The sequence below is a fragment of the Phoxinus phoxinus genome (genome assembly GCF_949152265.1).
Source record: "Phoxinus phoxinus genome assembly, chromosome: 6".
Classification (NCBI taxonomy): domain Eukaryota; kingdom Metazoa; phylum Chordata; class Actinopteri; order Cypriniformes; family Leuciscidae; genus Phoxinus; species Phoxinus phoxinus.
Window position 1 is genome coordinate 7,141,029 of NC_136881.1, and position 10,465 is coordinate 7,151,493.

Consider the following 10,465-nt stretch of genomic DNA (forward strand, 5'->3'; position numbering starts at 1 on the left):
AAGGGTTTTTAATGCAATTTTTTATTTTATTTCATTTCATTTCAGCACAATTTAAATTACTAAGTTATAATTTAGATTATACCTTTTTCCAATTTCTCTCAGAATTTCCTTAGAATTCAAATGATTGTTCACCTAAATATGAAAATGATCTTATCATGTACTCATGTCGGTTTAAAACTTAATGCTGTTATTGTTTTTTGTGGAACAGAATTTGTTCAGTTTTGAACTGGGTTTGTCACATAAATCACAGCACACGTCACCGCACCCAGCAGTCTGGCTCACTGTACTGGCTCATCTTTATTCAGGACCTCATGGTACTGTATGTCACCTTGAAGACTTTAATAACCACTGTGACTTCTTCCATTAACAAAATATAACAGTTACCTCTCTGCTTCAGGGGGGATTTGAGGCATTTTACCATATCATGCAATTAGACGGGATTAACACACACATTCCACCCACATACACACACCCACACACACACACACACACACACACACACACACTTATGCACAAGTATGCTTGTTAAAGTAAACAGTCTGTTCCAGTAATCTCAGTTATCTCATCTGGAATGTCTCGGGCTGCTCCAAGAGTCCATCATCAAACACACGCACACACACACACACACACACAAAGAGAGAGAAAGAGAGAGGCTGAGACACACACTAATTTGTTCATCCTCTGCCCATTTCTCTCTCTCTCTCTCTCTCTCTCTCTCTCTCGTGACTGTAAGTACTTTTAAAAACAAAATTTGCTCATTCTTTCTTAACAAAAACATATTTTGACACAAATGACGTGGACAGCACTAATTGAACTGCAGTAAACATGATGTTTTTGGGACAGTTGTCGATCATCTATGCCAAGATGCTATTATTTAACCATAAAAAGACCCACAAAAATAAGTATGATGCATTTTATTTATCATAATTAAAGGTGCACTAGCTAACTTTTTCAATTGGAAAAAAGTTTTACCCTGAAAGAAATGATTTTTTAGTATGTTGTATATTCACATGAAATATGACTGAGATGAACATCTCAAAATTATTCTATTCAAGGGTGGTCCACAACACACTTTATTTCTGTAAACCACTTTTTAATCTGACGATTTAGTTGAATCAATTATTTTCATTCTTTTTCATTATATTAATTGAATTATTATAATAAATTATAATTGGTCAAAATAATTTTTTACCATGGCAAAAGCATTACTTAGTGCACCTTTAATTATTTTTCTACTTTTTTTTAAAGGTAAATAGTAATAATAATAAATAGCACATTGTGATTTGACAATAATTTGTTGCTGACTGTAAATGTGAAACGTGTGGGTAGGCAAAGACAATCAATGTCCCAAAACATCCACTTCTGCTCAAGTTAACGTGAGACTACATTATCACTTAATTCTGTATTATAGTGTGGATTACAGAGGCGAGCATCATCCCTTCGCCACCTTGTTACTAAAACGCGATACGATACAATACATTTAACATTGACAGCAGTCTATACTCTGTCCTTTAGCGCTGCTATATTCCTTGTCTTCTGATTGGTTGTGGATTAAAATGCTGGCGGGATGTTGTATCCAGGGGGGCGGGTCTCCACGGTTTCGATGAGCGGTGGACTCTGGTAAGCGTTGACGGGGACGGTAGTCTGACCGATCACATCGTTGGAGGGGTACGGCTGCTTGGGTGCCTGGTCGCCCACGGGCTCGGTGGAGAACAGTGTCATGTCTGTACCCAGCAGGAACCTCTGAACAGCGCACACCGTAAGGCCCGCCTAGTCAAGATAACCAGGATTATGCATATTAGTCTGATTAGCATGTTAGTGAGAAACATAACCAAGCTTTTGAAGTATATCAAGCATAGTAGCAAGAGTTAGTTGGAATGCTTGAGTTAACCAAGTTACAGTGTAAACACAAAAGAACAAAGTTCTCTGACTAGATCTAGAAGTTAAAATTTAGGCTATTACTTGTTTTTATTATTACATGCGAAGTATGAATATACCAATATTTATGACACATTGTTCTTTTAAGCTTTATAGATTTATAATGTTTAAGTTATATAGAGTGCATGCTTTGTATTAACCGTATTGATAGCACTTGTACTACTATCAGACTAGCATAGTTAGGTGTGCACATGAGAGCAGAACAGGAGATCTACATCTACACTATTGAGAGACTGTTAGTCTGTTTGGACAAAAGCCTCTGTTTATCCTCCATAAAGGCAGTGTTCTTAAAACTGTGCACTGCTAGAAGACATAGATACGCCTGAAACACAAACACCAACATTGGCGTTCAAAAATCAACGTAATTGTGACTGTATGTATCTGGGAGGGTGGGATGTCTTACCCAGGTAAGGATGGAGAAGAAAGAGAAGGCAATAGCTGCTCGTGCGGCGTCTGACGCCTGCTCCAGCGGCAGCTCCTTAGGGGACGTGCGGCTCCACTGATTGGCCAAAAAACAGAATCCTACAAACCAAAGGAACGTCCAAAATCCTAAAGAGAAGGGATGGGAAAATATATAATCAGATTATTAGCATGCAAAAATACTGACAATTTCAGCTATTGGGTCTATTGGGGTTAGATATAGTTATTGTAAAAAAAAAAAGTCCATTACTTGACATAAAATAAACGATAACAGAAATAAATTAAAAAACGCAAACATTTTGAGAGCGAACACAAAGTTTCTCGGCGGAACGCAAACATTTTGAGAGTGAACGCAAAGTTTCTCGGGGGAACGCAAACATTTTGAGAGCGAACACAAAGTTTCTCGGGGGAACGCAAACATTTTGAGAGTGAACTCAAAGTTTCTCGGGGGAACGCAAACATTTTAAGAGTGAACGCAGTTTCTCTGCGGAACGCAAACATTTTGAGAGTGAACGCAGTTTCTCTGCGGAACGCAAACATTTTGAGAGCGAACACAAAGTTTCTCGGGGGAACGCAAACATTTTGAGAGCGAACACAAAGTTTCTCGGGGGAACGCAAACATTTTAAGAGTGAACGCAGTTTCTCTGCGGAACGCAAACATTTTGAGAGTGAACGCAGTTTCTCTGCGGAACGCAAACATTTTAAGAGTGAACGCAGTTTCTCGGCGGAACGCAAACATTTTGAGAGTGAACGCAGTTTCTCTGCGGAACGCAAACATTTTGAGAGTGAACGCAGTTTCTCTGCGGAACGCAAACATTTTAAGAGTGAACGCAGTTTCTTGGCGGAACGCAAACATTTTGAGAGTGAACGCAAAGTTTCTCGGGGGAACGCAAACATTTTGAGAGCGAACACAAAGTTTCTCGGGGGAACGCAAACATTTTGAGAGTGAACTCAAAGTTTCTCGGGGGAACGCAAACATTTTAAGAGTGAACGCAGTTTCTCTGCGGAACGCAAACATTTTGAGAGCGAACACAAAGTTTCTCGGGGGAACGCAAACATTTTGAGAGAGAACTCAAACTTTCTCGGGGGAACAAACATTTTGAGAGCGAACGCAGTTTCTCGGCGAAACGCAAAAATTTTAAAAGAGCGAACGCAGTTTCTAGGCGGAACGCAAACATTTTGAGAGTGAACACAAAGTTTCTCGGGGGAACGCAAACATTTTGAGAGCGAACACAAAGTTTCTCGGCGGAACGCAAACATTTTGAGAGTCAACGCAAAGTTTCTCGGGGGAACGCAAGTCATTTGCGAGAGAACACAAAAGCATTGACATAATTTTTCCGCACATCTCATATGGGTGCCTGTGTATCAGTGAATGTACAAGTAAATAAAAAACACTCACTGGATATTACTGTAACTGCATTTCAGACATAAAATCAACGTGATTAATGACTGAAAATGTTTACCTGAAAAAACTATCTCCAACAACACTGCTCTCTTTCTGTCTTTGACACTGCTGATCTGGGGGAAGTAGACGTCCAGGGCCAGGAAGAAGACGCTGGCTAAGAAAGCCACAATTCCTATCGTGATACCATAGTTACAGGCGTCTGCGTTCTTATTAAAGACACAGTGCAGTCGCTCGCTGCCCATATTCACATAGCCCTCGTTTATTATAGAAGCAAAGACCACCATGGAGAAGATCTAGAGAGAGAAAAGACACGAGTCACAGAAATAGGTCCATAAACTTTATCCCTGGTGTTAAATTAATAAAAACCATTCAATTATTTGCATTCTCAGAAGGCATCTAAGTAAAGCTTTTCTTCTCTTATATTATACATGCTGAATGGAAGTGACACATCATTCTCTTTACCGATGCCGTGCAGCAGAGTGCATTTCTCCAGAAAGAATTTCATTTACACCTCAGAGAGAAAATGTGGCTAATTCACACTAATGCAACAGATCACAACCACACCCACTCAAACAAGACAAGAGATTACCAAAAAAGTGTGTGTTGGAGTAACATAAGAGAAAATCAGTAGCAATGCTCAGGAATCATGGTGCCATGTGCTATTTTTGGCAATGAAACTCCATATACTGACGCATACATCACATCACGCAGTCGTCATAGAAACAGTTGCAGCTGCTTTGGTTATTGGCTGGCTGGATGAAACACTGTTAAAGGAAGAAGCAACATCCAATATGCCTCTAGGAAGCCCTATCTGATCCCCTTTTGTTGGTGTAACCCCATGCAGGTTGATTCAGTCATTAAATAACATACATTGAGTTAAATCAGCCAGTTTAAAAAAGTTTTTAAAAATCAAAACACTATCTTCCTCTGCCCTTTGGCACAGATCTGGTAACGGGTGTGTCACATCAGTCATCCATGAAGTTACTACAGTACGTCTATTTATAGTTCATGGCAAGCTTACTGTGAAACTGTAAAAGGGAAACGAGTCTGCCAAAACAATACAGTATATACTACTGTTATAAAAAAAGAAAAAGAAGACAAATCATGTGTCAAGTGTTTAAATAAGAGCTGGTATTAATATTTTGTGTTTAAAATCATGTTTAAAAAACACTATTGATCAGACACCAATGACATGTAAGTAAACCAAGTGGAAACATGACATTTAGAGGTGAATCAATGACTTTACAGTTTGGTAGGGACAACAGCATGTGCGCAGTCTTTTCCTCTTAACTTTCATATTATTTCATAAGATGTTATGATAGGCCTAGAATGAACGTGCAATATTTTTCATGAAATATCACCCTTGTTTTTTTTGTTAATCATATTATTATAAAAGTCGCATATTTATTACAATATTTTAAGAATGACCCAGATTGCAATCAGTGGCACAATAGCCATTTAAAAAACTGCGCGGACGCGTTGCGTGCGTCACTACCACAGCAACATCTGACGCGCGTCCACCTAAAGAAGACAGCATCCTATAATAACACCCAATCATTAAATTAAATGATTACAAACGGCTTTAGTGTAATACAAATTGTCAACAAAAAAAATGTGCCTATGTAAAACAAATCAACCCGTTATTATAATCGTTTGACAATAAGCGGAATAAACGACGGCAATGCATAACCTGCCAATCATAATTCATAGGAGATTGCTGTTCTTACCCATGCCAGCACTCTTAGGATTGTCTGAGGTTGTTTGACGAACGCGATCGGATCAAAGGCCGAACCGGCTCGGCCCGCTCCAAACGAGCCCGCTCCATCCATCCTCCCGCTGACTGCTGCTGGTGTTGCTGACTCCTCCCGCTGACTGCTGCTGGTGTTGCTGACTCCTGCTGCTGCTGCTGCTGTGCGATACTCTGCGGAAGAGGAGAGCCGGGCGCGTTCACGGGCGCCTGTCGTGCACACCCATAGTCGGGCGCGCGCCTATCAGTGTTAAATAATGGTGGGGATTTTGATTCATCTCAGTGACTCGAATCTTTTGAATCAGTTCACAGAAAAGATTCATTAGCTGCGGTTTCTCGTATATCCTGTATATCGTGCGCCAGACGGAGGTGGAAACAAGTCTTCGACTTGTAGGAGACAGGGGTGCTGGAGGAATGCTGAAAGGTGAATTACTACAACAGAAGAAATAACCCACAACCCATACCCATACTCTGGCCGTGTTCAAAATCACCCCACACACTCATTCACTATTCCCTATATTAATCCACTAGTCCCCTAGAAGGAAAGTCAATGAAAACTAATTCAGACACTGAATGCACTGGAAGGGCTGCTGCTTTTACATAGTTTATGATCAAACATGAATATCATAAACTTATGATGTTCATGTTTATAATTAAATGTGCTTGCCATTTGAAACTTAGCAAACTAGCTCCAGCAATAAGCAAAATCAATAATCTTGAATTTAGTGATGGAGCATGTAGGCCTATAAACCTTATTGATTAAACAATGTAATAATCAAGTAAAAAGGAATTTATATACGCTGTAGCCACATTGGATCTTCTGGACTGTCAGACGCAGAAATTCATGCGGCGCACGACTCTTAGTGCATTCTTTAGGAGCGTAGGCCTACATCAGTTTTACACTCGTTGTTGTGGTGCATTGTGGGATTGAAGGAGTGCACTCAATAACGTCTACTATGGTTTCGGACACCAATACAAATAGTGGCCTGGGTGCGATTTCGGACACAGCCCCTGACAGACAGCTTTCACAGCCAAATATAAAGACCGATCTCCATGCCTTTCGTCACGGCCATTACTCCAGTCTGCAGACACCCACACTTGGCTTAAAGCCGACCGATCGGTGAATGACATCAAAGTACTGCAAGAGCGATTCGAAAGCATACGGATTTTAATCACTCTCAGGTATTCTCCCACATTCTAATTGCTCTCACAGTACTTTGATGTCATACACTGATCAGTCTGCACAGTCCGCAGCGCCTCTTCAAGTCGAACACACCTTTAGAGTTTGTTGTTAAAGGGATGTTCACCCAAAAAGGAAAATTTTGTCATACCCTCAAGTTGTTCCAAACCTGTATGTGTTTCTTTCTTCTGTTGAACACAACAAAATATATTTTAAAGAATGTTGCGATGTTGGTAACCAGACAGTGGACAGCAGCCATTGAAAAAAAATACTATGGAACTCAATGGGTGTCTACAGTCAACATTCTTTAAAATATTTGTTGTGTGTTCAGCAGAAGAAAGAAAATCATACAGGTTTGGAACTAGGCTAAATGATGGCAAAATGTTAATTTTTGGGTGAATCCCTTTAATAACCGCGTTTCTCTCTTCATGCAATAGCTTGCAGAGTATTCGAGCTGCTGTAGCCTATGTTAACTCTCTAACGCCTGTGGCCATATTGACAGTGATTAAGGTGCTTATTAAAGATGGCGCCTTTCACAAGTCTTATTTAATAGACTCGACTTAATTACCGGGCGAACAGCGATTTTGAAAGTTTTTTTTATTATTTAAAAGCTGAGTCGATCGTCGGCAGCATTTTGGACGCGAACAGGCTACGAAACAAATGAATCAGCTCAGGTAAAAGATAAGGACTGTGGCCTATCTAAAACCGTCATACAATTCTTCGTCTTTTGTAAGCTAACATGAAAATATAGCCTACATCACAATGCGCTTGAGTTAGATTAGGTTTGGTCACTCAGGTCATTAGAATACAGTTATTACTCTCGTTAAAATTGTGTGTGTGTGTGTGTGTGTGTGTGTGTGTGTGTTTGTGTGTGTGGCACTTAAAACAACACTGACCGTGTTCTGGTGCTGTAACGTTAGTTAGTTTACCTAAATTCGTAAATTCACGACCGAACCGTTTGCCTACTTAGATTTATTTGAATTTATGGTTGCATATGTTCTTCGAAAGAATGTTCAGTGAACTATTTTTTTTATAAAGAAAACGTAACATTAAACAGAATATTACAATTTATAGCAAATCTTTAATATAGGCCTAATCGATTGAGTCTATAGCATTTTATTTATAGGCCTACAATTTCATTTAGCCTACTAAAAATAAGAGAGGAAGAGTTCATAACCCTTAATTAAACCTTAATAACCCTTTGATAAATTATCATCTTGCCTTGATAAATTATCACGTACCGGTAGATGTATCTCCATTTTGTCACCTGCTGCCATTGAGCTACAGAGAAAGATAACAATAATAGCCAGCCTTAATCTTCTAATAACGTCCTCAGGTCATTTTAATTGTGCACAGTCATCAGTTTTTACAAGTCATAATTCTACCGCCCACTGACTCCTTCAATCTCCTAATGGTTTATATCGCCAAGTTTTGGGCATATACCGATGTATTCCATATGATGGCAGTATAACATACTGAAAAGTATTTCAATTATAGGCCAACACCATTGTGATTACTCATCATCACTCCTGTATGGTGCCTGCAAAAAGTATTTAGACAATTAAGCAATTTAGCAACTTTTCAGAATTTTTTTTGAATCGTTTTCCATTGCATTCATTGACTTTCTCAGAACTAAATTCCAATGTTAACTTGATTTGATATGTCATTGTATATAACTAAGTAGCCTATGGTATCAGTTATTTTATAGTTTTGAAATTGTTCAAATTATTTATTGTTGTCTTATAAATAATGTCATGTTTACATTTATTTGGAATTGCATTTATGTACACTCACTGTACAGTACAAGATGTTTCCTGCAAATCATAATGATACTTTTAGAGGTTGTTAATGCCTTCACACATCTAATTTCACACACATCTCTCTCTCTCTCTCTCTCTCTCTCTCTCTCTCTCTCTCTCTCTCTCTCTCTCTCTCTCTCTCTCTCTCTCTCTCTCTCTCTCTCTCTCTCTCTCTCTCTCTCTCTCTCTCTCTCTCTCTCTCTCTCTCTCTCTGTCAGTGGGTCACCAAAGGGAACTCTTAAATACACACACACACACACACACACACACACACACTCAAGAACACATGCTCATTGAAGATAATTGTCATTATTCACCTTTGCACTTACTCCAATTGGGGACGAAGCTGCTACATTTTTAATCACTGAAATTAGAGTGTGTCCGTGTGGACTCCAGCTCTTTAAGTAGTTCTTAGATGCCAGGTAACACCAGTTCTTGGCGCTGACCTGGTCACTTCTATGGTTACAACAACCTTACGTCAATATTTTTAATTACTCCTGTGCGAGTGCTCGATTGTTAGTGATCATGTATGAAATATTCAACTGCTAATTAGTAACCTATAAATCAGCAAGTCATTACTTTTCAGGCAACAGGTTTGTGTATCGTATCATTGAAAGTGAATTAAATGAAGATTAATTATCGCAATCCCGTTCTGGGCGAGAACTCCCTGCGCATCCATGCAGCCTAGCATGAATAAGAGCAGCAATAACCCCCCTTAGGGTAAACAGAACAGAACCGTATGCAAATATGATGAATTCAAGATTTTAAAGTAAAACATAATTCGAGAAGGAGGAATTCAAGGGGAATCAGAATGCCAAATCTTGACTGGGCGAGAGGAGGAGCTGGGGATGGAGGAGGGTAGTTTGCTCCTGAGAAACGCGATAGCTGCTGATAATACTGAATGAGCTTATATTTGTATACAGTGATAGGCGTCGTATTCCTATAGGTAGATGTGGATCAGCTGAGAGTCAGCTGATGCGAGCTTGACTAACGTGACCTGCCAGACCTAACGCTACGCTTGATTTATCAAATAAAAAAGTACCTTATTAGTGTATTTTTTACTTGGACAAGTGATTGACCGATTTATTTGTTGGAAGGACAATCACATGAAAAGGCTTAATGTCGAGCCCTGAGTTATATTTTATTTCGTATTTTATGGTTATGGGCCGAGCCTAGTTTTACTAGTTTTAAGTTCATAAAAGTAAATTGTTGCATTATTTAACTATTATAATATTTAACTATATTATATTATCATTATTATTATTATTAATAATAATTTGTGAATTAAAACGCATGCATTTATATTCTCGATGCAAATGTTCAAGCAAAAAGATAAATTCGATTTTGTTTTATAAACCTCCTCCCCCTCCTGTGAAATGACATGTCTGGCCAAATCAAAGGTCATCACGTACCAACTTTTGCCCATGGGCCCAAAATAAATTTGTTTTTGTTTTGCGCGCGTGTGTGTGTGTGTGTGTGTGTGTGTGTGTGTGTGTGTGTGTGTGTGTGTGTGTGTGTGTGTGTGTGTGTGTCTGACAGTGTGACAGTGTGACAGTGTGTGTGCAAGCTTGTGTAGTAACAGGCCTCTGTGCTTACATTATTTATGCTGGAATGAGACCCAAGCTTAAGTTACACCAAGGCAAGTAGAGCTGACAAATTAAGGTTCCTTCTACAGCGCTGCAACAGAACTAAAAACCTGACGCACATCCTCTCACTTACACAGACACACACTCATTGTCTGAGTCACTCATGGATGGCATATCATAGTTGATGACTTGCATGTGCTGGAATTATTTGTTTGTTCTTTTGCTGAGAAGTACAGGTAGGTGTGCCTCTCTAGTATCTTGATGATCAACATAAGAAGAGAAGAGGAGTGTGTAAGTGCGTGTAAGGTTATAGAAACATACAAACGCACCTCAACAGAGGATCTCTATCTTAGAACGTCTGCTAGAAAGATACATTTTCTAGACCACGTC

At 39.3% G+C, this 10,465-nt stretch overlaps 1 protein-coding gene across 1 annotated transcript; it reads right to left on the reverse strand.

Moving 5' to 3' along the window:
- syngr3b (synaptogyrin 3b) lies at positions 1-5,709 on the reverse strand. The gene is made up of 4 exons (XM_079617422.1): positions 5,491-5,709; positions 3,822-4,056; positions 2,342-2,487; positions 1-1,770 (listed from the first exon to the last, which is right to left on the reverse strand). Exons 1-4 carry the CDS (start codon positions 5,590-5,592, stop codon positions 1,552-1,554), a joined length of 702 nt encoding a protein of 233 aa, XP_079473548.1. The 5' UTR covers positions 5,593-5,709; the 3' UTR covers positions 1-1,551.
- Between the last annotated feature and the right edge of the window lie 4,756 nt (positions 5,710-10,465).